Raw genomic sequence first — 27,952 nt, forward strand, 5'->3', positions numbered from 1 at the left:
AAATGATCAAGACACCACCACATAGTTAGGCATTCAAGTGGCCAGCAAAGCCCCCCCTCCTTCCTCCTTTCCCCCTTTCCCCTTCTCCATTCCCACAGTCCAGATCCTCCGCCCCTCTACAATCAGCTGATGCCTGTAAATACCTCTAGTTGCCAGGAAGTGTTCGACTCGGGGCCAAGCTCTGACTGACTAGTGTGGAGAGCATCGCCAAACAAAATAACCCAGGCTAACCCTAGATAGCTGCCCAGATATTCGAGCTGGCAATGAATAACAACTTCGAAATTCTACTTTTGAATCCCCTCGGTTCGCTTAAAGAGGGTCTACGAGTCATGTGTTGCAAAGTGTTTAACTAATTTTGCACCCCTACTGGATGTGGAGCTAGCAGAGTGCACTGAAGACGCTGGAGCCTCGTTTAGCTGAATTGACATTAGCGTGCTAGCGCCACTTTGTCAGCCTCAGAGGGACCGAATAGTTGCATCGGGTAAGACAAATCGACGATTGTTGTGGATGCATCGTATGTGTTTCTTGTAATAGACACGGCAGTTCATATATGCTTGGTCATTCACGTCTTTTATCGCCAGCACAGAGAAAAAACAACAAGGCAGAGAAGCACTTCCTGGCTAGCACGTTGGTGGCCAGATATGTTATCGGTTTACTTTGTGCCTTGCAGCGTTGTCAACATGTTTTCTAAACACAGCTGATGTGTATTGGCTATTCTCCTGTCACACTGCCAAAATAAGATTTAGCCTAATTTACTTATCACCAAAGTAGTCAAGTACCAAGATCAATGTATATCAAAGATTAAGGAATGCTAGCTGTGGGAACCCCCTTGCCAACTAGCAAGCTACACCCATGTACTAGAAAACGAAAGAATTGTCCAAGAAATATCCGAACGTGTCTGACTTCCCATTATTGTCCATTTAAACCGCAGGCGTGCGTTTGGCAATCAGACTCTTGGGGAAATGGACGGCCAATCTAGAAATCAACCCTGGGGTAAACTAATAAGTTTGGATCGAAGTTATGGGTCCGAAGTGTTACTTGTCAACCGTGAATGCACCATAGGACGAAGAAAGGGTAAGTTTCAGTCTTCCATCGCTTTTTTCCCTCATTGCTTGCATTTTTCTAGTTATATGGTAAGCATGGGCCTATGGTAATAGACTATGGTAATATTCTGTGTTCTATGAGACCACTGCACAATCATATCGATTTTTTTTTTTAATGTTGGTGTGTGTGGGAGTGCTAAATTATACATTTGTTTGTTGAAAGTTTAGCCACCATCATTGGATTAGATCAGTATGATTTGGACATGACAAAAAGGCGCCGTAGACATGGGCTGCGACAGTGTGATTGAGTTCTGTATAATCAGTTCATCTCGTTCACAAGATCTTCTTTAGTTCAGTAAACTTGAGACACCCCCTCCCATGCGCCACACTCTCTCAGACAACGCATACTCGCCACCCCCCAAGTAATGACAAAGGCGTCTATTGAGAACATGCGTGCGGAATATTAATCAGGTTTTTTTTGTATGGGTTAAGCCCGGGGAAAGGTTAGATGTCCCTGCCGCTGTCTGAGTCTAGCCCTTTATGTCGAGCGCCGTGTCTGCTTCCCAACCACTAGGCGTTAATTTATTTGTCTGCAAGGCGTGTTGAATTAGATGGTGCCTCTTCACACCCATGCTTTCATGGGTTAATTTATGTAAAATACAGAAATATTTGAGATGGAGATGGCAACAGCTTTCACATGCTAACTGGATCGCAGCAGTGGATGTGTGTGAGAGAATATTAATCAAACTTTGAAATGTCATACCCCGGTTGTTGGGATATGACACGTTGTGGGTGTTTTGCTCACCCCCTCTGCTCTGTCTGACACACACACACACACACACACACACACACACACACACACACACACACACACACACACACACACACACACACACGCACACACGCACACACGCACACACGCACACACACTGTGTTCAGCCTTTGTTACCTAAACACTAAAATATGAAATGCGTAACAATGTTTAAAAAGCTACAAGCATGCAGAGAAAGGCAAAGCGAGCAACAGGGTGTCAAAAGTAAAAAATAAAAGTAATTTTGTGGAGGCTGTGTTGTTACTGAATAACACCACACATTTGATCCAATCAGTCAGCTGATCATCAGACAGGTAACATGTCTACTGGTTACTCAGATAAGTTACCTGTACTGTTGGAATCAAACTATGTTTTTTTTTAACTTTAACTTTAGCTTTTGACACCTGACATGCAATGAGCACAAAGTGAGCTAGTGTCCCCTCAACCAAACGGTTTGGAAAATTATGAAGCAGAGTAGACAGAAGGAACACACAGTCGAATTAAAAAAGCCCAAAAAAGTCTTTACTAACGGACTGATACATTAATGCATTGCTGTTGTTTTTAATGCAGTGCTTGACAATCATTTAAAAAGTTGGCTATGTGCCTGGACAATGTGTTCAACATGTTGGTCATAGAGTGATGTTTGTTTTTTTTGTTCGTTTGTTTTTTTTAAGGTTGTGATTTGGCCTTCCCTGGAAACAAGCTGGTGTCAGGGGATCACTGCAAAATCACACAGGATGGACAGTCAGGGAAGGTGTGGCTGGAGGACATGAGGTATGCCCAAAAATGCATTATGTCTTGACTGATAAGCTTATATTTGTCAGGGTCTCCGCGGATCCTTAAAAAATCTTACTTTTAATATTTGGTTTTTAAGGTCTTATAAAGCCTTATATTTCGCCATTTTTGGAAGTGTGGTATTATATTTACATGTGATGTCTTATATTTCATCTGGGTAGCGTGGGTGTAAGAAAAAATGTGGCTTTTTGTCGCGCTATAAACATTTAACCGCCATACGTCCCTTATAAAGATGCGGAAAAGTAGATGAAACAGATCAAATTGTTTGTGTATGTATTTTTTTCCGTCTGTAAGTACTTGTTTTTTTAATATATGAACACAGTGTTGTGATGAGGGCCAAAACACTGGCAGCCAACCATGTGAGCTATTTTTTTGACCGACAGCGGTTTCCAACAATCAGAGGTTGAGTTGTGCGCAGCCAGGGTCGTGCAGCCAGGGTAGTGCAGCCAGGGGAAAACAAAAATTGAGAAACTAATTTCTTAAAATTATGACAAATTAGTGGTTTTCTCTTGTTCTGAGGTGAAAAATGGGTATACTGTATATTTATCAACAATGTCGCAAAATTAGTTAAGATGTAATATACAGTACCTTGGGGGTTCTGTGGCACAGCACGATAATGCGTCCACGGGTGTGCTCAATGCCCATATGGACCCAGGTTTGAATCCGGCCAGAGTCACTTCCCAACCCCCATCTCTCCCTCCCACACGTTTCCTGTCTGCTCTTAACTGTCCTAACAAGGAAAGGCCCAAAATACCCCCTATCCGCCAAAGGAAAAAAAATGTGATGTACCCTATACAAGCACACTTGCAAATAATATTTTCTGTCCACAGGTGTCTTGTGTAATTTCTCAGATGATTTTGACTAGGAATCATAGTTACCATAAAATGCCAAATAATAGCCGAGTTCCCTTTAAAACCTCTTAAGCTTCGGGGCTATTTTTGAATTTTTTTTAAAAGGTTTTGCACAACGTCTACTTAAATGGTTCCTGTGTCTGCATACTTTGACCTATCATGAAGTGGCTGGTCATTTGAAAGTAGAGACTCTGTAGAATCCACAGGAAGTGATGGGAAGATTTTGTGATGTACTGCGAAGGACTTAGAACATCTTTTTTCTGAAATGCGGTCATGAAGACCCCCTGGAAATTACTACATTTCAGCAGTATAGCTGATGCATTTGGCCTTGGAAACACATTTAAGAGTTATTCACAGGTCTACTGAAGCGGTTTGTCAAAGGAGAACTTGCTACAGCTATATATGACCTTTTTGGATATACACATGCGTTTTACCAAGTGTCTTTTTGTATTTGTTTTTAGTTAGTCAAAATGCACCCCCCTCATATAAGGTCTTATTGTACAAGAACCTTTTGTTCTAGAAGCCTTATCATGGTCACATATGAAAGCATACCCCTTGAGGTGTTATACAGTCATCTGCCATGGTTGGATATGCCTTTTGGGTAGTATTACAGATAGAGGTGCTCCGATTGCTCGGCTGCCGATCATGACCGGCCGATAATGGCCAAAAATAGCCTGATCGGTGATCGGAAAAACATGCCGATCAAAAAAACGATCGAGAGATATTAAATTCCTCACGCAACCATTTGCCTTTACACCTGGCGCTGCATGTAGACGCTGGCTCTGCACAGCTGCAACTGCACCAAAAGAAGGCATCTTTGCTTGTCTATAACTTTTCGCCATTCCCCCCTTCATTTCCACCATTCATAACCATATCTGCATCAACAATGATCTGATTTTCCGATCCATGCGCCGTTTACCTGACAATGTAATTTGCGATTGAGTACTCGACAGTGAGCCATTTTACGTTATAATGTGTAGTTGCCTCGGTCAGCACGCGACAACTTCACGTTGTCAGCACAAACATGTCAATTATTGTTTTCAAAGTTGTAATTGGCAGTCAGTCGATTAGTTTGATAGTCGCTGAAACACCAAACGGCGACAGATGTGGTTAAAACTTGAGAGAGAGATTCAGAACGGTAGTGGAGCACTGCAGCTGTGGACGGTGACAGAGAGGGGAGGGGCTCTCCTCACGAGGCTGCTCATTTAAAGCGACAGGTTGTTTTTTTCTCGTATGTGGAAGACTATTTGATGTAATGTTTCAGTTTCAATTCAATCTTAAATAGTTTAGTTATTCTATGCAATAACCTACATATTGATTAATACTGTAGACTGTATTACCAACATTAGTCTGAAAGATGATAATAATAATAATAATAATAATAATAATAATAATAATAATAATAAAAATAATAATAAATAATAATAGCCTAATAATAGACATGTTCAAATTAAGATTGATTGGTTTATGGGCAGAAATGGTATTCAATAAGGATAATTAATAGGCTATTAAAAAAATAGGAAATCATTTTTGTGATCGGCAATGATCGGTAATCGGCAGATAAAGATTTTTGGTGATCGGTATCGGTGATCGGGCCAAAAAATGGTGATCGGAGCACCTCTAATTACAGAGATGTTGCTGTACAGTACTGTACTGTACTGTACACTATGTACAGTAAATAACATGGGAAGAAAGGGGTATTGTTGAGCAGATTTGAGATTCGTCTGTCCCTGGGTGTAATACAGAATAGCTATATGAGTCATTTGAAAACCTGGGCTCTAGACTATCATTCAGTCTTTGAATGGAGTTTCTAGCTCTTGCTTTGAGGGAGCTGGAGTCATTCAAAGCAAATGAGCTAATACGAAGCTGCGTAAAACAGGAACTGACTACTTCTCTTCTAAGTCTTGTCTTTCAGGGTAGGGATGTCACAGAGCCACTCCAGTGGTGCCCAGGTAATCAGCAGAGTCTGGGGATCATGTGGAATACCATTGATCATATGAAAAAATATAGAAGTGTAGGCAAAAACAGCTCAATTCCTGAGGGGAAAAAGCTTAGTTTGAATGTAGTTGTACAACTTGTGGTTGAAATAAAGTTAAAAAAGACTACACTTTCATAAACCTTGGATTGTAACAGACATTTTGAGACCATGCTGTTAAGGATATGTTCATGTTTGGATGTCCACTCATCCTAGGAAGACATCAGGCGGTGGGTGCTTGAGGGAGTCAAATTTGAAAGGTGACCTTGTGTAATAAATTGATAATAATGCACATGAAATATGTTCAAACCTCTGTAAAGTAGTGCTAAGTGTATTCCTGAGGGCCAAACAATTGCGGAATAAAGATCAAGTTGAAGTTGAAAGTCATTGGACCCATTGAACAAGGGCATTCTGACCAATAAAGGCCGGTTCTAAATGTAAGCGGGGTCTAAATAATCATTAAATGAACCAAGGAAGAAGGCTTGACCACCATCGCTGCATTTTCATTTTCGCTAATTTCTTTTAGTTTTTGGGCTGCGTAGCCTCCTGCGTTTTTTTCACTCAGCCTCAGTCACAATTCAGTGAAGCAAAAAAAGTGGGAAAATATGCAGATGCACACGACACTAAGATGAGAGGGTTTATGGTGGCTAAAATTCACATTTAGTGAACTTTAAACCTACTGTAACACTGCTGTTAGCCGAGTAAACGGTAACCTACTGTAACACATGGTTGTTGTTTTTGTGCTCCACAGTACCAATGGCACAGTCATCAACAAGTCCAAGTTATTGAAGAAGCAGAATCACCTCCTACAGAATGGTGACGTAATCTACTTTGTGTACAGGAAAAATGAACCGGAGCAAAGTGAGTATGACGGGCCTTGGCTTCCACTGCTGTTTTGTTTTGTTTGGGCTTTCTTGCTTGGTTTGGTTCAGGCATGCATTTTTATTTACCCATAACATTGGACATTTAACAGACCCGAGAATGTTGTTACATAAGTCATTAAAAATGCACAGCGTTTGTGGTGTCCGTTGAGGGGCCGAACTCATTCATCCTGGTCTTATTTGTTTTCCCTAGATGTTGAAAACATAACCCCTGCTCCATCTGAAACAATGTCAATTTGCTGTGAAATTAATATTTTGTAGCTCAACATCACTTGAATTAGTCAGAGAAACCCAGCTGTACTTGCTCTTATTATTCTGTAACATTAGAAGAATATATTACAAGCCTCAGAAGCATATGGTTTGTAGAGAGGCTTCATGGCTATGTGTTTATGCTTTTTTTCTCTAGTGTTTGTGCTTAGGGCCAAATCCAGACAGGGTGAAATGACATTCAGTTATTATGCTGCCAAATGCTGGAACCAGCTTCCTGTTCAAATTAGAACTGCCCCAATAGTATCTTGTTTTAAAAAGAAATTAAAAGCAGCTTTATTTTCATCTGCCTTTGGCGATAGTTTGTTATCTACTATCTATAACACAATATAGTTTTCTCTCCTTTTTTTTCTCTTTCTCTACTCTCTAGCTTATTGAATGACATTTTTGTTTGATAATGTGTCATGTAAATAATTTTGATTGATTAATTGATTGAAACACTCCAATTATTTTTCCCTTTTTACAGATATCGCTTACATGTTCCAGTCCGTAAAGCCACCACAAGCTTCCCCACTAAAAGGTGAGTGTGTCTTTGCTTTGTTTTGCAGTTAGTGAGTTTTCAGTTTTCAATTGCACTTATGTTTATTATGAGTAGGCCTTGTTTCATGCATTTGTGCTAGTCAGATGGTCATGTGTGTTGAGTTGGGATTGGGTTGCATTTGATCTACCACTTGCCCTGAAAAGACATAGTAGAGGCAGGGTTATCAGATGAGACTGACTATTTTCAGCCCAAAATGTGCTCAAAACCCGCCTGGAAGCACTAAATCCCGCCCATTTTGAACTAAATTCTAATGATTTGTATGGCCTATAATTCCGAAAGACCCACCCAAATGCCCTTTTTGTACATTTTTACCCGCAGACGGCGTTTCTAAGCAGCCCAATTTGGCGGGAAACCGCCCAATCTAGCAACACTGAATAGAGGTCCACACACTGATGGTCTCTCCCAGACATCTTGGCAATGATTCAGGACAAAGGTGTCTGAAATGCTGTGCTTATAAACTCCGGATTGAGAGTGTCTGTCAGTGTGCCGACCTTTTTTATTATTTCTTCTCAATTTAACGCTTTTTATCCACTGCACCTGTGACTTGTGTGATATGCTGCACGTGTTCTCACTCTTTTCCCATCTACGCACTTCTTGCGCTCGGAACTTGCTCTGTACTGAAAATGAAAAGGCAGCAGTTTTTTTTAAGAAAGATACTGTTTTTGATATTTTGAATAAGTCCGACCTTAAAAGATTTTGAACTTTTTAAAATGTATTGATGTTAAAAAGGGTATTTAATCTCTTTATTTGTTTGTTAGTTTTGTAAATGTCATATGATGTTTTTTCTATCTGTATTAGCCATGATTTAGCCATAGCTGCTGAAATTGCAATAGATGTAAACAATCAATCAATCAATCAATCTTGCGCTCGGACAGATGGTGGGAACTCGGCTAAGTCTAGTCAAGAGACAGAGAAAGGGAGCCCCACGCTCACGGACAGCCCCAGCCCCACACCGGCCTCCCCAGCGGGGGTGACTGCAACGGGAGGAGGGACTCCTCATCCTACTGTTGCTCCTGCTCCTCATCGTCGACATCCACTCCAGGAGGAACCCCAGCCTTCCACCTCCACCTCCCACCTCTACCACCCCTCCTCCTCCTCCCCACCTATGCCCTCAGGCGCCCAGGCCACGGCTGCAGGTATGATGGTTGTGGGTCCATGACCCTCAAGACTGCGCATGTCCAAGAGTACACATGCCATGTTTTCTATCAGGTGTCAAACACACACACCCACAGTGGAAACCATTACCAAAACCATTACCATATACCCTTCTATACACACGCAGGCAATAGAAACATGATCACCCTACATATCCTAAGGCAATGTTATACCTCGACCACAAGTACTTCGCAACATTCGGCTCTAGGACCATTAATGGTGTCATCGAATATGTCAAACCGGTTATATTCACAGGGACTGTGTTCTTATAGTTCCTTCGGCTCATAAGCGCCACATTTGCCGTTTTGATCCTGACCAGGGGGCGTCGGTGTCGTGAACAAAGACTCACAGGGCTTGTATTTTTTAAAGTGTGCCCGCTTTATTGGCCTGGAGTTGATGTGGTTTGAAATTAAACTTCCCGCTGTCCTGTCCTGTCCATCCTGTAGGAGGTGCTGTGGAGTCCTCCATCGCCGCGTCTCCATCCCACTCTGCCTCCGCCTCCGCCTCCTTCTCCTCCTCCTCCTCCTCCTCACAGCCTGCTGCAGGGATGCCCTACGCCCCCACGGGCCCCCACGGCCGACCCCTCACCCTCAGGGAGATGCTCAGGTCACGGGAGGGCAGCCCCGACTCCCTGAGGGAAGGGGAGAGCGCCACGGAGCCCGAGAGGAAGAAGAGAAAGACTGTCACAGGTGAACCAGCTGGCTCTTGATGACATTTCATTATATTACACTTAACTGACATTTTTATACAATTTTATACAAATAACTTCCAGTTATTTAGGTAGAGAGGGTGTTTGAGGATGTTGGAGGATTCCTCCCTGGAGGAATGTGAGGTTAGTTTTCTTTGCTCAAGGGCACTTTGGCCATGTATGATTTTAAAGTGGAGCAAGATGGTTAAATTAGAGCTACTTACGCAGCCCAAATACATTTAGTCAGAATAGTTTTGACAGGAAATATACTTTTTCTTTTTCTATTTTCTCTTGTGACAAAATCGAGGGCTTCTTTTTTATTATGAAAGTACACTCATCATACCAACAGCACATTGTGTACTTGTCACTTGTGTACTCCACTTGCTTTGTAGCAGGGGTGAACTTAGCAGCTTTGCTAATGCAAGTGTGAACTTGCATTGCAACCAACTAAGTAGTTAGCAACAACAATGCTTACGAGAAACAGGGTCCAGTTTGGGTCTACTGATTTTTTTTTAAACAGTGTTAACGGTCTATTACAGTTCATCATTCACTCAATCTTTTTTTTTTCTTGTTACCCACTAGCTGGCGAAGATGAGCTCCCAAAGCTGGGCCTGCCCAGGCTGGCCCTGCCAGAGCTGGGTGGGAAGGAGAGGGGCGAGGGGGCAGCCAAAACGGACAAGATGGAGGAGTCCCTTACCTGCATCATCTGCCAGGACCTGCTGCACGACTGTGTCAGGTGAGACAAGAATTACGATGGTAGTGCTTACTCCTCTCCTCTCCTCTCCTCTCCTCTCCTCTCCTCTCCTCTCCTCTCCTCTCCTCTCCTCTCCCTTCCATTTTGATCTGTATCTCTACTACAAGGTATGATGTTTTAAGTATTGAAAAATATCTCATCGGTAACCTACAGTACGATGAATCTACAGTATTTCTGTTCTGGCTAATTCAGATTTTTCATCATGCACTCACAAAACCTCTAAAAAATGTCTTGTGTAGGGCATGTGTCAGTTTAATTTCTCTAGTGCAGTTACTATGCGAGTCCTTCAGCATTGCGAATGAAGCAATCAAAGTAGGTTGCGATGGTGGTTCTTGCTCCGCTCCTCTCCTCTCCTCTCCGGGCAGCAGACTGGGATGTTCACACAGCAGATGTCTCCCTTTGATCCAGCTACTCGGCGGCATGTGCTGTCTCAACCCTACCGCCTGGTGCCACCCCGGCCTACACGGTGCCAACAAGCAGGTCACTCAGGGCACGGATTTGCCAGACGTGCAGTCAGTTAGCACTGCCAAAAGGCGTTTGGCGTCGTCACATCTCTTTGTCGTCAAATATGTTTACCAGGCTTATTCTTTGGCATTTGCCTCAAAAGTGTCTACGCTATTTCTCTGACATGTACCCATCATTTCCGAGCTATAACCCACCCATTTTTTCTTATGCTTTGAACTCTGTGGCTTGTATCATGATGTTTTTATGATTATTTTATATGACTAGCAGAACGTTGAAGGGACTTAGCTCTGGAGCTAATGTTGTTTTCACTTCACGTTGCGTCGCTTCACATATTACAATGTGGACACCTGTGGCGTATAAAAACATGCGGTGTCAATGTCAAAATGAAACTTGAGGGTCAACTGTACAATCACACTTTTAGTCTGAGGAAGGGCCGTGGTGGCCCGAAACGTCATGGAAATAAAGATGGATGAAAAAGGGAGCTCATCCAGTGTCCGATTGTTCCTATACCTGACATGAACTTTACGTTTTGACCTTTTAAGCACCCAGCTTAAAGAAATGGTACAATTAAAAAAACATCTGGTGCTTAAAAGGGGCCGTTTGCGTTCTGCTGCCTCATCACCCCAACCGTCTGTACTTATCGTGTGTGTGTGTGTGTGTGTGTGTGTGTGTGTGTGTGTGTGTGTGTGTGTGTGTGTGTGTGTGTGTGTGTGTGTGTGTGTGTGTGTGTGTGTGTGTGTGTGTGTGTGTGTGTGTGTGCGTGCGTGCGTGCGTGCGTGCGTGCGTGCGTGCGTGCGTGCGTGCGTGCGTGCGTGCGTGCGTGCGTGCGTGCGTGCGTGCGTGCGTGCGTGCGTGCGTGCGTGCGTGCGTGCGTGCGTGCGTGCGTGCGTGCGTGCGTGCGTGCGTGCGTGCGTGCGTGCGTGCGTGCGTGCGTGCGTGCGTGCGTGCGTGCGTGCGTGCGTGCGTGCGTGTGTGTGTGTGTGTGTGTGTGTGTGTGTGTCTCCAGTCTGCAGCCCTGCATGCACACCTTCTGTGCGGCGTGCTACTCCGGCTGGATGGAGCGCTCGTCTCTCTGCCCCACCTGCCGCTGCCCCGTGGAGAGGATACGCAAGAACCACATTCTCAACAACCTGGTAGAGGCATACCTACAGCAGCACCCAGGTACACACACACACACACATGCATCACATCCTCAACAACCTGGTAGAGGCATACCTACAGCAGCACCCAGGTGTACACACACACACCACATCTTCAACAACTTGGTAGAGGCATACCTACAGCAGCACCCAGATATACACACACACACACACACACACACACACACACACACACACACACCACATCTTCAACAACTTGGTAGAGGCATACCTACAGCAGCACCCAGATATACACACACACACACACACACACACACACACCACATCTTCAACAACTTGGTAGAGGCATACCTACAGCAGCACCCAGATATACACACACACACACACAAGCGCGCCACACTCAGTAACCTGCTGGAGGCATACCTGCAGCAGCATCCAGGTACACACACACACACACACACACACACACACACACACACACAAAGGCACAACCTACTTGAGTCTTATGTACAGCAGCCTTATTTTTATTTCATTATATATTTACTATTTACACTAAATATTGTTTATTCCAACGTTTGTGTGTGTGTGTGTGTGTGTGTTTGTTTGTGTGTGTGTGTGTGTTTGTTTGCGTGTGTGTCTGTGTATCTGCTGTAATGGAAATGGCAGAGAAATGTCGTAGCGAGGAGGACCTGCAGAGCATGGACCAGCGCAACAAGATCACGCAGGACATGCTGCAGCCCAAGATCGAGCGCTCCTTCTCCGACGAGGAGGGCAGCTCCGACTACCTGTTCGAGCTCTCCGACAACGACAGCGACACCTCCGACATGAGGCAAGCTCGCACCTGCACCCCGCAACGCTAACCTGCCGATATCCGCAGCCAATTACGTCACCCCGCAACACTCCCAACACTGTTAGCCGAATGATATCCTCAAACAATTACATGCCACAAGCCACCCACAATGTTCCAGCAACTTAAACCTTCAGCTAAAACTTGGGAGTTTTAGAACAAGGGATTTAACATTGTGACAACGTTTCGGCCCAAGAGGCCTTCCTCAGGTCACCATGTTGTCGCCAGATTATACCATGTGCCGCTTCCTCTCTCTCCGCCATGAGGCAAGCCGCGCCCCATAACGCTCCGGCATCGTTTATCTAACGTCATTCCAAAACTCCCGAGTTGTAGCTGAAGCTTTAAATGTTGTGATAATGTTTCGGCCCAAGTGCGCTTTCCGAGCTGAGCAAGCTGCATATTCCATCAATGTGTTGGCTGAACGATATCCTCAACAGTACACGACACAAACCACACCCTGCTACATTCCAGCAATGTTAACCTAATATCATCCTAAACCCCAACGTTTCGGCACCAAGTGTACTTCCGACCATGAGCCAGCCGCACCCTGTTACAGTAACCTCAGTTACATCAGGGCTGCTGACAGCTTTGGCTTGGCCCGGGACAAAGTCGTCTGAGGGGGCCCCAAACCCAACACATACTATGTAATAAGGATCCAATTCTAGGCCGACACGGCACAAGCCACCCTGCAACATTCCAGCAACCTTCATCTTAACATCAGCAAACCATTTACACGGCAGTCATTATCATGTTAATGTCAGCATCTTATGAGTATGACAAGAGATGGCACAGATAAAAGCAGGATGATGAAAGCCACATTAGCGTAATGTTCACTACACACATAACCTCATTTGCACTGTGTTGCGTTATGCCTGGAGAGTTGATACTCTGCCAAAGAATGTGGAGAATGTTCCCTCTGTCAGGATGTATTTGTTTTGCAGTAGTAACACTATAGTCACCCCGAGCTGCAAATGAGGCTAGCAGGTAGCTGCCAATGGGTGGCTTCAATCAGCATTCCTAGTGCATGACTGACGAGCCCATCTTTCATTTGGTTGTTTTGTTTGGCATTGCTGGCTTGCCGACTAGGCGTTATATTGTATTTAATGAAACACTCTTGTGCCTGTTTACATGCACCATGACATGTTATTTTAGGTTGGTTGCGGTTGGGAGTTCCAGATGACTGGTCTGTTGCGAACTCTTTTTTTCCTGATCTGATGAACTAAATACATGCGCAGAATGATGTTTCATATTAACATTTTAAGTCACTGTTATGCACCTTGATTATTGGAACAAGTTTAGAAAAAAAATCGATTCTGTCGTCATTCTGTTTAGTCTTGGCAATGTCTTGGCCCTGTCCAGGGTGCATTGGATTTTTTCTTTTGTAGAAGCGTGAGGAACGTTGTCCTTCTTGATGTTGGTTATCTTGGTTCACTGATTATGGGATTGTATCCACAATTCATGAAGAACTGCACACTGATGCGCTCCTTTAAAAAAAAATGTATGTCCCAAAACGTCACACTTACATGAAATTGATTTAAAAGGGAGCTTGTCTGTGTGAAGTTTCATTGCCAGAGGTGTTGAAAGTAAAAGTAAATTCATGGTGTAAGTAAAACACCTGATACATAGCTGTTACACCAGTTACTCCATTGTACCTAACAAGATACATAGATAGACAGACAGGCTTTGGTGTTGACATAAGACAAGCACACAGGTTACTCAGATAAGTAACGAAACTGTGTTTACTTTTTTTTTTTAACTTTTAACATTTCTGATCCTGTCCTCTACTTCGATTATCTTCTTAACTCTGTTGCCATGTTCACTTGGATGTGCATGATCTGATGGTTGACTGTGTGATACTTTTTGCGCCCACCCACAGCCAACCGTTCCTGACGTGTCGCCAGTGCCCGGGCTACAGGAAGGACTCGAGCCAGGTGCTGTGGATCGCAGGCCCCACTCCAGAGGAGGGCCCAGGGAAGCTCCCCGGAGAGCAGCCCTCCACGTCTGCAGAGGCCAACCCAGGTACCGTACGCTGGCTGGCAGCTGAATGTGCACGCATTGTCGCGCCAAGAACGTGACGGAGGTGCGGCATCCACGCATTGCCGATACTCTGCAAACTCAGTTACTGTGAGGCCTCTCTCCTCACCCCGCACCACACGTACTCATAGATGGGTCAGTGGCGTTTTAGTAGCCTCATCCCATCTAATGACATTATTGTATGGATTAAAAATGTTCTTGTTTGGTTTTGGTGGATTACCCAAGAAGCCTATTCATGATCATACTGTAATTAGGTATCAATTCATGGGCATTAACTGTGGTTGTACCACCTGACCCGAGCCCAACAACACGTCATTGACCCACATATCCAGCATCAAATTTGACTACCTATTGTCTATTGGAACGAATCGGACAATTGTGTCATCCCCATCTTTCTTCAGTGGAAATGCTGCTTGATTAGTGGAGGTGCAAAACACACACCAGAAAATGAGGTGCTGGCAACCAGTAAAACACTTGCAAGAGGAGAGAAGTGCCGCACACTGCCTAGTTGCATAAATAAACTTTTAATCTAACAACGTGACCTGAGGAAGGCCGACAGGCCGAAACGTTGTGAGATAAAACGTTTATAGCTGCTTAATTCGCAATAAGATAGACATACCAAGCAACTTGTTGCCCTAATGACGCCCATGCAGTTTAGCCATTTGTGAAATCCACTAACCGGTTTCATTAACAACCAGTCTATTGTCACACCAATATTGATTCAGATATGTATTTTTATTTTCGTGGTGTCTGGTGTTTCTAAAGAACTTTCATTTTTGTTCTGATGTTGTTTCAATTTGTGTTAAGATATCTTGGACTGATGGTGAACTGTGCTTACCTGCATTGGCTGTTGATGCTGTGGTTGTGTTTGTCCCTGTGCAGCCACCACACAGCAGGAGTTCAGGTGTCCCCCTCAGGGCAGCCACATCATCTGCACCTGCTGCCTGCAGCCCATGCCGGACCGCCGCAGCGAACTGACTGGCCAGCAGGTCTCCTCCCAGCAATGTGAGTGGTCACCACACCTGTCAGTCAGACCAACCGTTTTACCGTTTTGTCACAGCGTTTCCTTACATCAAACAAGTTGTAAAAACAACTACCTGTTTCAGGCAGAATACAGTGGCACAGATGTTTGTATAATACCAATGCAATTCATATCTACCTACTTCGAATGCATTGAATTAGAGGCATCATGTGAAAAAGGCCCATCATCTAATCATAGTGCTGTCTTGATGTGTTCAGTGTTATGTGCCAGCTTCCTGATGCCTCTCCTCCTCCACAGGTATGCTGTGCCAGCGGCCGTTCTGCCACATGTACTGGGGTTGCCAGCGCGTTGGATGCCAGGGCTGCCTAGCGCGCTTTAGTGGTAATCCTCTCAAGCTAAAGGGCTGGCATTCTACCATCTTGTTGTCATCTCTCATTACCATGTCTCTAGTTAGCATCTCTTATCTGGATAAGCAGTGGTTTGGGGTGGTTTGGTCAACCTTACAATGAAGGTGCACTGTGTAATATATTTAGGATTTTTTTTCCAGAATTCATGCTGCCCATTCACAAATGTTACTTTTTTTACTTACCGCTAACATCAAATAGTATATAATAAGTATTCATTATGAATTGCAATTGTCATACATGAAAAGGGGAATCTTCTCCATTGTCTGCCATTTTGAATTTCCAGAAATAGACATTTTTAGCTGCAAAACTTGCTGTACTTTGGTCATATTAGTGAATAATAGTTAATTATTTGGTAAATGTTCATGAAAAGATCAAATTTGACAGTAGACTGCACAATTTCAATGAGCAGCATAGTTGCAATACCTACTCTGACCAACATCCTAAACAGTACACCTTTTAAATAACTTCTGTTTTTAGCTCATCTCTTTTTATCCTCCGTTTCTGTCTCTTAAGCCAGAATCAAACTACACGACTAGCGATTGTGTGTCCGATTTTGCCGTCAGGGTGCACCGCACACTAGAAGAGAATCGCAACTGTCAATCTTATCCCTGCTCGCAACCACAGACAATGCCCGACGTTCTATTTCCAGTCGCAAATATCAAACACTGTTTGATTTTTACGATTGGCGATCAGCGACTCTTTGAGCTGCCAAAGTTCTATCTAAGAACTTCGGCCACGACGAGGAAAGCTTTCCCGACAATCGCTTGCGATGGTCCTGGGGGTAACGTTCCAGCGATTGTCGTAAGGGGGGTTTTCAGCCGAGAATCAGGCCGATAATCGTGTAGTTTGAGCCAGGCTTAACAGTATACTTACTTTATATTATTATGGGGCCATCATATTTATTTGTGCTTGTATCTTTTTGTAGAGCTCAACCTAACAGACAAATGCCTGGACGGAGTGCTGAACAGCAACAACTATGAGTCGGAAATCCTGCAGGTACAATATTATTATCTACATTGGGAGACTGCTTGTAAACCATACACTACTCTCTTTCTTACTTTCTTACTTTCTTTCTTTCTTTCTTTCTTTCTTTCTCTCTCTCTCTCTCTCTCTCTCTCTCTCTCTCTCTCTCTCTCTCTCTCTCTCTCTCTCTCTCTCTCTCTCTCTCTCTCTCTCTCTCCTCATCTCTCAAACAGTCCCTTGTGTTCTCTCGCTCACTTTCTCAACACGCACACACACCACACACACACACCCAAAGAGTCTGACTAATGGGCTGTGGTTGTGCTGTTCTCAGAGCTACCTGTCGGCGAGGGGCCTGTCGTGGAGGGAGATGCTGCAGGAGGGGCTGCAGGCGGCACAGCAGGGCCTCTTCCATCTGTCTGGTAGGAGGCCCACCTTCAACACGCACACACACACACACACACACACACACACATGCATGCATACACACGGACGCACACACACACGCGCACGCACATGCACATGCATGGATACACAGGCGCGCACATAACCAGAACACTTATTTAGGTATTTATGTACAAGGGTTGGCCTGTTAACCACACAGAGAGACATGGTACTGTATTTATAACTCACGTATGTATTAATTTAGAAGTGCTGACACATGGCGAATGAATCCTACATCACACCAGGCGAGTAGTGCAGAAGGGCATACACAGGGCACAAGGCACAAGGCACAGCAGGGCCTCTTCCATCTGTCTGGTAGGAGGCCCACCTTCAACACACACGCACGCACACACACACTCACGTGCGCACACATGCACGCACGCAAACACACACACACACACACAAATAAAATGCAGGAAAAACTTAGCTCTTAGTCTCTTGCTCTATATACTTGCATATCCATTATGTATATTAGCGCAGTAAATATGTCAAAAGGATTATCCAGAGTTGAAAGTATATTTGGGTGTTTTTATTTTGCATGTTTGGGAATAAATGCCATCACCGGAGGCGAAATCACATCAGTTGGACGTCTTTTGAGAAAGTTTTGTAATACCGTGTTAATGAAACTAGCCACATTAGTGGTGTTGCACGTTTTTCCGAGAGATATATGGCACACAGCTAACATGGCTAATTTCGCCCAACACGGTATGATAAAACTTTCTCTAAAGGCGTCCGATTTGATGTGATTTTGTTCTCCGGTGATTGCTTTTATTAACTAACGTGCAAAAAAACAGTCCAGTATGCTTTCAACTCTGGGTAGTCCCTTTACATGTGTTTTTTTCTGCCTGTGGACTGCAGACTACCGTGTGAATGCCAGTGCTGTGCTGTGCTACTGCTGTGGCCTGAGAGCCTTCAAGGAGCTGGCCTACAAGTACAGAGAACGCATCCCTGCTGCCGAACTCCCAGGTTGGTGCACCAATAGCACACACACACACACACACACACACACACACACACACACACACACACACACGCGTCTCACTCTCACTCTCACTCTCACTCTCACACACACCTGCACTCTCACCACATCGACGCCCTTGCCTGAAGCCAGGGATTAAAAGGTAATGAGTAATAATGGGAATAAAGCTGGCTTCCTGCTGCCAAAGAGACACACGACTCTGCCCCTCAACCTCCCCTATTCACCTCCTCCTCTTCCACCTGAATATCACATCTCTGTCCACCCACCATCAGCCATGACCTCCTTTTTACACCATGCATGCACACTTTCTCCCACACCCCGGGTTGTATAGAGTGACCGGGTGGACAATGGGGTGTGTGGGCTATTTGAGCTCTGGTCTCCTGGCTGTGTCCAGTCTTAAGCCGCTTGCACATCTAGCCGATCCGACCAGACTTCCCAACTACGACTAGTCAGTTGTCTGTCTGCTCCTCTCAGTCTTCATCGGACACAGTTTGCTTCACGAACACACCATGCTGACTTCACCCGCCCTGGACACTCCCCCGGGTAGCATCGGATGGATTTTGTTATAGTAACTTCCGCGTTTGAGAGCTCACAGTTCGGCTGGCCCTGTTGTAGTAGCCAAATGTTTTCATGTTTTTGCGAAGTAAACGCTCTACTTTTCACGAGTAGTATTGATAGTAGATGCATTAATGACTCTAAATAGGCTATAGCCTACGATGCCCATAGGTAAAGCCCCCCTCCTATTTGTAATGTATCCATCAAGACCAGGGCTGCAACTACTCATTTCTGGGTGGGTATGCAAGAACTATTTTGGTCCGTCCTCCTGTCCTTTCCTGTTGCCTCTGTCCTCACGATGCAAGGCTCGACGTTCCTGACGGTTTAAGTTTTTATTCAATATTTCGTGAAAAAAATATATAAAACTCATTCTCTCTTTTGCAATGGGGATGTTGGGGAAAAAAGGTCACTCTGCGCTGGTTAACGGCAGGGAAACTTTCTCCATGGAGGAGGCGTGTGACAATTGACTTGCACCCGACGGTGTCACCTTGCATCTTGGTTTCACATATATGCTTACAAGGCTAAAATATAAAGTACATCTATGAAATTCAATACACCATACTTACCGCCCTCCAGTTTTTATGATCAATTTCCCTTATCCGGTCAGGGCAGCCTTTCAGCCTTCTGCCTTTTTTTTCAGAGTAACTTTATATGAAACCTTGAGGGGGAAGGTTTTCCCCCCATTGTCTTTTCTGTGATGTGCTTAAGGGCATGAGTGCTGTTTTCAAGGAACATTTCTGTATCAAACCCACAGCTTTGTTCCGCCCTCATGTTGTGACTTGAGCATTGGTTGTTAAAATGACATGCCATTCACTGTTTGTCATTTGCCTTGCCCTTGTCCAACCTCAAAGCTGTTGTTTTGTGGTACTTTCCTACTTTGTGAAATGTCGTTGGCCAAAGAAACATTTGGCACCAGATACCAAACAAACCACACAAAATGTTTTGCAATACAAAAGGTTATTTTCAATTCAATTCTTTATTTACATCAGACTCAAAATACATGGTCCATATCAAAGTCAAAGTTAGTCGTGTATTGTGAGCTTTTAAGATACAGAAAAACATGTGGTGTCTCTCTCTCTCTCAGCTGCTGTGATGTCAAGACCAGACTGCTACTGGGGACGTAACTGTCGCACGCAGGTCAAAGCACATCACGCCATGTAAGTCCAACCGTACCTCAAAACTACCTGGATATGCTTTTTTAGATGACATTGTTTTCCTCTTTGACGTGGACGATTTTCCACAAAACTTACCATTTTGATTTGCACCAAAGTGAAGATCATCATCTTATTTTATGTTATTCGCTCATGTTTGGAGACCCTTGGCGGTAGGTTCAATCGCTGATCTCATGCAGAATTATTTATTTAGGCTTGTTTTCTTGGCAGAATTCTGTCAATATAGATGACAATGTTTAGACCGCTTGGCACTAGTTTTGCATCATGCTTTAGAGCAGTGTTTCTCAACCTTTTTCTGTGTGAGGCACCCTTTCAAGTCATGAAAAATCTCGAGGCACCCCAAACCAATAAGCCATAACATGGCATCGCATGTGATACCGCACAAGCTAAGGAAAGTAACACATTTGGAGACGTCACACAACCTACGTTCAAAGTTGCAGCTTTATCTCAGACAGGCTATGTGCCATACTGGGGCAACCTAAATGTACTTTATTGTGCATAAATGTTGGATGAAAGATTCCACTGAGTAAGCATTCATTTATTAATTTAGACAAATATGTATTATATTACATAATTCATGCATTTATTTACGTCAATTTTACATAGGCCTACCGTCAGCCACATTTCCGCGGCACCCCTGAGGGTGGTTTGGGGCACCCCAGGGTGCCCCAGCACCCTAGTTGAGGAACACTGCTTTAGAGGATACTAATTAAATATCCTGCCTCACTTTTCCATTTTGAAGTATTCTTTTTAGTCTTTTTAAAAATACGAATTAATCAGGGTTCCCACACGTCCTGGAAAACCTGGAAATTTAGAGATGTGTTTTCAAGTCCTTGAAAGTCCTGCAAATTCACCAAATGTCCTGGAAAAAAAATATTTGTCCTGGATTTTTTTCCTTCAACTTTTTCCCGATTTTGTTTGTGGTATAATTTTTACTCTTCTCCGAGTCTAGACATGACGATTCAATTTATATCCACCTATTGAATACATTATTGTCCACACACACACACACACACAGTTTGGTCAGGTTGCCATCTTTGATTGCACTTATACACAGTCATATTCTTTGACTCAGTGTGGCCAAAAGTCGCTAGAAGTCGCTAGTTGGCTTGCTGAAAAGCCGCTAGCTGATATCATGGCGTTATATATCTCTCGAAAACCTGCTTACGGTCATAATAGACCTACAAATAGGCAGTGCTAGCACTTCCTTACAAAAAATTGTACTGCTATCTTTTTTGGAGATCAGAACTTTCAGTCTCACTAGCCAATTTGAAAGCTAGTTTGATCTTTGGTGTGACAAGTCACAGTAGTCGCATCAATTGTTTGTATGCAAGAATATTCCAGAGAAAAAGAAACTGGCAACAAAACAAAACGGCTTGCAGAAAGACAGAAACCACTGGCCACAATGGTTGGTGAGCAAAAAAGTCAAAGTCAAGTCTTGTGGAGAATGCATTTAAATCCAAGTACACTCATTTTTGCGATAAGAGAGAGACTATTAAGGTATTAATTTCTGAGATAATGTGACATTAATGTGAGTTTACATTGCACTTTCATTTAATTCTGAATAAACGTTTTGTGGATCAGAAAGCATTTCAATTGAACAGAGGCTGCACGTGCTGGGCTTGCTAAATTTGACATAGGGGTGTGGTCGCCAAGCTCCAACAGATTCCTACTAGCGGGACAGCTGGTGATCTTCAACCACAACCCAGGTCAATACCTTTGGACAAAGAACATAGAATGGATAAGAACGCTTATTCGCAGGAAATTGCATTGGCCACGGTGTAGTACGGGGGCGTAGCCCGGGGACACCATGCGCAGTGGATGCAAGGCCATGATCGATAAAAATTGTGACACTGGAAACTCGAGGAGCTGCTGCTAGTTCAGGCCCGGTCAAAATGGGATGTCCTGTCGTCAATGTTCAGTTTGTGGTTAAATTGCAGCTGTCATTCAGCCTTAATTACAGCTGACACAAATTCACTATGTCCTATGACCTGTTCCACACTCCAGCCCTGGCGGTAGTGGCTTTGCATTTTACCTTGCCGCCAGTACTAAGCAAATAACGTACATTGGATAAGAAGTATCACTCAATGGAAAATGCATTGGGTTAGGTGTAGTCCGAGGACATTGCTTAAAGACACTGTGCTCATGGTCAGTGGGTGCAACGCCATAATGGATAAAATCTGAACTCTGTAACTTTGCAAAATTGGTCAAGAGAGGAGATCCAGTTGTCAGTGTTTAATGTAATCCCTCCTATGATCACTAGTCTCCTTAGTACTAACTGCAGAAGAAGAAAGTGACTCCCCTTGCGGCCATGCCATACTATGCTCTTATGACGTCTTTGGACGTACCCTCTTCCCTAACACACTGTACTCATTCATTACAACTCATTTCAACCTTAAAGTCACATTGTCTCTAAAATGTATTGTGTGTCGCTGTGTATGTCCAAATTGTGGGTCCGACGGATGAAATATCCGTCCTGAATTATCCAAAAATAGTCCTGGAAATGTCCTGGAAATATCCTGAAAAATGATTTTTGAAGAAGAGTGGGAACCCTGTTAATGCTATGCTTGCTCTATGTGGCTTAGTCTGTACATAGGCATTTGTAGGCACAAGATATAGCTCTGCTGCAGGCTGCCATTTGAGTGCATCTCCAGCAGGGGGAGACACTGCATTATTTTTTCGTCTTTTAAAGTCAGCCAAGAGATCATTTTTGTAACCCAGACCAGCTGTTGCCAAACCTGAATGAATAGGGTATCTATCTAATTCTACACAAATGTAATATATCCTACGTGTGTACTCACCCACTCTCTTCTCTTCCCGCAGGAAATTCAATCACATTTGTGAACAGACCCGCTTTAAGAACTGAAGCGCGTTGTCTGTCGATGGTGTCCATTCCAATTGAAAGAAGAGAATGATGAGCCTGCTTCCAACAAGTCCCATGGACTGACTGACTGTGTGTGTATAAAAAATGAACATGATCCTGTGTACTCCATGGCATCAGACAGACCCACATACTCATGACAGGAGGGTGGGCATTTTTTTTTTCCTCGGGGAAGATGTATTTTTTCATATCAATTCGACTTATGTACTCTATCAGTACTTTTACATTTTGCTTGCTTTGTTGATCACTGTACTTTTTTTGTTATTATTATTTTTATTATTATTATTAGCTTGACATGAGTATATCTTCTGGTCATGTGTACTTATAGGGAAGCAAGCCTCAATCAGACCAGAAGAGAGCACTTTGTTAAAGGCGAGCAATCAAGGGAGCCTTCAGAAAAAGAAAAAAAAACAACAGGCTAGCCACTAATTTCATTCCAGTGCTTGTTGCAATGCTTAGTTTATCTCTCTGTTATGTGATGACGACGTGCATATATTCTTATAAGGGACTATAAATTGATCATTAGCGGAAACAGCAATCATATCAGTCTGCATGCATCAGCGAGCAGAGTAGCTTGCGGGGGACTATTCTGGTTTCAGAGGGAATGGTGTCAGTATTCAGTTTAAAATAAAAGTTCCCGAATATTCCATTTACACGTGTTGAACAGTGTTCTGCCATTGTGATCTGTCACATTTGGAATCAATAAGGAGTTCATTCATTGCTTGTGCGCAAAACTGAATACCGTCACCATTTCCGTTTATTGTCCGAATGTTCCTCGCATGTAACTGCGCTCAACGTGTGGTCTGTGTAGTTTTAAAGGGATGTGATCTAGTCCCGCCTTGAGTCTTTGGAGACAACTATAACTATGCCAGATTAGATCCATTAGAATCAAACACGAGCTTGACTGGACAGAGGTGCAAGCGGTGCATAAAACAAGTCCCTTAACCAGTGTGCCTATCCCTACAGTTTGTTTTTGTAAATGTATGCAGAGGTGGTGTAGGCTATGTGTGCCTAATGACTCAAGAGGACTCCTGTTGAAGACTCATCTCATCTCTAGATTATTATCTGTTGTTATTTTTGGAACAGCACTGTCCCTGGCCTTCGTAGGATGCTTGCCAGACTTTTTTGGCAGGGCTACACCTCTGCCAGGACACAGGAGAGCTAGCTAGCTTAAGTGTCTGGTGTTTCGTAGCGATTTCTTGTTTTCGCTTGTGTTAAGTGCGTAGATTAAGTTTATTATTAGCTAATTAGGCCTGCCAATAACCCCTATTTTGTTTTAACGTCTGCTGTAGTGCATGCAATACTTTTTTGAGAAAGCCACCTGCTACTGGGAACTCTAGTCTCTGCCGACGGAGAATCCAGTCACTCGAAAGACAATATTGGTGTCATTGCCAACAGTCTCTTATGCATATCGAAAATATTCTCGAGGATATAGGGCGTGTGGTGAAGGTGGGCCACATATTGTGTGCAAAAAAAAAGGAATGCACTAAAATTGCACCATTCTTTAACGATAACTGTTGCTGCTTCCACTTCAACTGCTTTTTTTCAGAAGACAATGCAATTCCATATTTATTTGGATGTAGTAGGATAGCGTAGAAAAGTAACAAAAAAAGATTAAATGGAAAAAAAAATCCTCACAAAAAAACAACCTTTTTTTTTTCTTCTATTTTTCAAACGTGTGCATTGGGTGGGACACCTAAAGGTGAAAAGCCATGTGAAACGCTGTGCAGAGCAAAAGGCTTAGTAGGTTGGTGGGGGGATACATGTGATGGTTATATAGGATTACCCCCGTGGAGGGTGGTAGAAGAGTAATGTGTTGTAGTTTTAGCGAAGGCTGTGGGCCTTAATTGTATGCTTTGCCGGGGATAATCAACGCTAAGCAGATTAATGCAGTGCATTACAGCCGCTTACTCCCAGCCAGTGGTTATGGGCAGTGCTGGCTCTAGGTGGTGGTAGTAGTAGTAGAAGTAGAAGGCATAAAGGTCTTCCACAGGAGAGGAGAAGAATATCGCGCTCTCTCTCTCTCTGTATCTCTGTCTCTGTATCTCTCTCTCATTCTCTGTCTCTCTCTCTCTCTGTCTCTCTCTCTCTCTCTCTCTCTCTCTCTCTCTCTCTCTCTGTCTCTCTCTCTCTCTCTCTCTCTCTCTCTCTCTCTCTCTGTGTCTCTCTCTCTCTCTTCATTTGTGTAGGGCTCATGGTGTTGTTTACGCTCACACACATAAGTCAGCCCTGCTCAGACTCTGAGTGCTACCTAATTAGGCAGCTAATGGAGTGAGTATGGGGCGGGGGGTCAAACGTGCTGTGGGAAAACTCCTCTCCTCTCCTCTCCTCTCCTCTTCTGCTCTCTCCTCTCCCCTCCTCTCCTCTCCTCTCCTCTCCTCTCCTCTCCTCTCCTCTCCTCTCCTCTCCTCTCCTCTCCTCTCCTCCTGCGCTCTCATCTCCTGCTCTCTCCTCTCCTCTCCTCTCCTCTCAGGGCACTTGCTGCCCACTGGCAAAACTAGCCAACGTGTTGTTGTAGGACAACCACTACTTCCCAACTTCTCAAGTGTTGTTTTGTTGTTCTTGTTGTTGTGGTCGTCTATTTGCGGATGTGCGCAAGGAGGTTCTTATCTGTTTTTTGTATGTATGCCTTTGGGCCTTCGTTCGGAGGTCAATTGTGTTGTTTCTATTGTTGGATGTTTTGCTGGAGGAAAATGGAAGATTAACTTTTTTTATATCGCTTTGTTTTTTTGTGTTCTTCCCTTTTGTAATCATAACAAGAAATCAGTGGTGGCCCGATCACAATGCCTCCACCCCCCACTACGATTAATAATGGCACATGCCAGTCGCCAGTTATGTTATGGCCTTAAGGATAAATAGTTGTTGGGCTGAGGTGGTTCAGCATGCAATTTGTGCCACTGACATGCTAAATCTGCATCAGTTAATCGTCATGCCACAGACATGCTACTTCTGAGCAGTTCTCCAACCCCTGATATTGTTGTAATGGGTTATTTTTTTCTATCTAGAGAAGGAATTGTTGTGGTAATATTGTTTCCCCCAATGGGAACGTAGGTAGGATCAGCCCCCTGAATGAAATATATTTAGTGTTTACATAAGACGTTTAATCAGTTTGTGGGTTAAGTGACCCCGTCTCAGAGGGTTAATTGTTTTTGGAAGGGATCACTGTTTTACTGTTTTGGTGGTTTGGCCACAGCTTCTCATTTGGAATTGGTATATATTTTTTTAATCTCCCCGCCCCACCCTCTCTCTTTCTCTCAATCAGTATTGCACAGCAGATTATTTTGATCCAGGGACGTTGACCCCTCTCGAGTGCAATACAGTATGGTGAAGTGCATTTCTTCCAGACGCGCCAGTACTGCTATCAACAGTTGTGTGTATGTGCTAACACTGTTGTATAGGGTTCACATGTTGGCTGCTAATACATGCCTAATTGCTGTCTATATAAGTGAATTGTAAGACGTGTCAAGGGCCTACTAGGTCCTTATTACGATGATATTGGTAATAACAGTCTTATTGGCATTGGACAATACACTTGTGAATGCACGCCCAACGAATGACTTTGCTGAACGTGCCTTATTAGTCTCTTATACAGACAGTTTGCCACGAATTAGTGGCTAAAATGTGAACCTTAAAGGAACAGTCCACCCATTTTTGATTTTCACATATTTGCAGTATTTCCAAGGATTGTCATGAATGTGCATATAATTTTCTTCTCCGTGTTTTCAGTACTCAGAACAGAATTATTAGCATAGCTTTGCATAATCACTGTAAGTAAATGGGAACATTAGCATCAAGCCACAAGTGATCACAGGATGGGATTAAATAGCTTTTGCACTTTGGTGAATTTTACATTAATTTACATTTGAGAATGTTTTGTTTGTTCCCATAGACTTGCATTGTTATGCTTAATTTGTTATACTGTTAAACTAGGCAATGCAAACACATAGACAAAATGATATGCCGCGATCACACCAAAGGCGTTGAAAGAGCCACAACGCTGCTGACTCCTGCCTGGAAAGCACTGGTCAGGGGCGTTGAACGAGGCAAACGATTCAACCTGAAGCGTTCGGCCAGAAATCTCGACCAACCGAAGCTCGTGTTTAGAAAAATGTGAACATTCCATTGGCTGACGCCCTGCTGCCGCCGAGCTCATTACATATTTTTAGATGAAGTTCAACTTCTGCCGCCCTCGGCTTTTGACGCTTTCGATGCCCTCGCCTCTACAAACGCTCCCGACGCGTTTGCCTCGTTCGCCGCCTGCTCTCCCATACAAAGTCAATTACTTCCGCATCTTTCCACGCGTTCAACGCCCGCGGTGTGACCGCACGGTAATGCTTGGAAATACTGCAAATATGTGAAAATCAAAAATGGGTGGACTGTTCCTTTAAAACAATGTGCTTCCATGGATGTGTATGTATGTGTATGTGTATGATGGAGAGTGTTTACTGGGGACTTCCACTCCTGCAGTCTACTTGTATATGTATGTATATCCGTGGGAGGCTGGTCGTGGTGTGGGGTGGGCTGGACGGGCTGGCGCTGGAAGTGTGTGTGAGCGTGTGTGAGCGTGTGTGTGTGTGTGTGTGCGCGAGTGTGAGTGAACGCGCGCTTCCTAGTTTGTCGGCTCACGCTGGCATTCCTCAGCGGCTCAGGGCCCTGAAACGAGCCCCGGGTCATGACCCCCCGCCCAGGCCCCCGCCCGACCCGACCTACCACCACCCCAACCCACAGTCGCCTCCACATTTTTAATTGTATCCGAGCTAGAGGGACCTCTGCACCCTTAAAGCCAACAACCCTGCAAGCCGCTCATCAGGACTGGCTGTTAGGCCGCTTTGCCCCCACCCCCTTTTTTTGTATGTGTGCGTGCGTGTGTGTGTTTCAAAGGAAAACATTGTACTCTAGTTCAAGGGGGCAAATATTTACTCACTTTTGTGTGAGGGTCTGGAAAGCAAGCCAAGCGCCATACAGTTTCGGAGCACACAAGAGGGGTGGGTAGCTGAATTCTACCTCATCAAGGCTTACTTACTGACTTAAACTTACGAGTTCAAAAGGAGAACAGTCTCGACTGTACATTGTGTTCAGCAGGTTTTCCTTTCTCTTCGAGTAGCCAAGGACCATAGGGGGGGGCATTTTAGAATTAGCACTGTTGAAAGTTGAATGCCTTTTTCTGGTTGGCTTTCGGTGCCTCCTGAGTATTAGCAAGTGCTAAAAAAAAGAGACAGGAAAAAAATACTATGTAATGTCAGGTAGAAACACTCTTTAACAAGAAAGTTCTTATCTGTTTGCTGCACTAATAAACCCTTAAAATGTTTCAAATATTTGAGATTTTGTCTCTCTGTGTCTGTTTGTTTGTGCTGTAATGAATGAT

General features: G+C 43.9%; 1 protein-coding gene across 1 annotated transcript; it reads left to right on the forward strand.

Moving 5' to 3' along the window:
- The first annotated feature begins 161 nt into the window (after positions 1–161).
- chfr (checkpoint with forkhead and ring finger domains, E3 ubiquitin protein ligase) lies at positions 162–27,907 on the forward strand. Its single transcript, XM_063195175.1, has 18 exons — positions 162–481; positions 932–1,074; positions 2,529–2,628; positions 6,227–6,336; positions 7,090–7,143; positions 8,040–8,300; positions 8,766–9,008; positions 9,590–9,743; positions 11,233–11,387; positions 11,993–12,155; positions 14,050–14,192; positions 15,090–15,212; positions 15,487–15,570; positions 16,522–16,592; positions 16,891–16,978; positions 17,859–17,966; positions 19,619–19,691; positions 22,530–27,907. The coding sequence occupies exons 2-18, from the start codon at positions 963–965 to the stop codon at positions 22,570–22,572; spliced, it is 2,085 nt and encodes a 694-aa protein (XP_063051245.1). The 5' UTR covers positions 162–481; positions 932–962; the 3' UTR covers positions 22,573–27,907.
- Positions 27,908–27,952: the final 45 nt, after the last annotated feature.

Source organism: Engraulis encrasicolus, chromosome 3 (assembly GCF_034702125.1).
Source record: "Engraulis encrasicolus isolate BLACKSEA-1 chromosome 3, IST_EnEncr_1.0, whole genome shotgun sequence".
NCBI classification, from domain to species: Eukaryota; Metazoa; Chordata; class Actinopteri; order Clupeiformes; family Engraulidae; genus Engraulis; species Engraulis encrasicolus.

Coding starts and splice junctions, on each gene's coding strand:
- chfr (XM_063195175.1), top strand. CDS start 963: ATGGACGGCCAATCTAGAAATCAACCCTGGGGTAAACTAATAAGTTTG. Junction 9,744..11,232: donor CTGCTGCACGACTGTGTCAG/GTGAGACAAGAA, acceptor GTGTGTCTCCAG/TCTGCAGCCCTGCATGCACA. Junction 11,388..11,992: donor ATACCTACAGCAGCACCCAG/GTACACACACAC, acceptor TGGAAATGGCAG/AGAAATGTCGTAGCGAGGAG.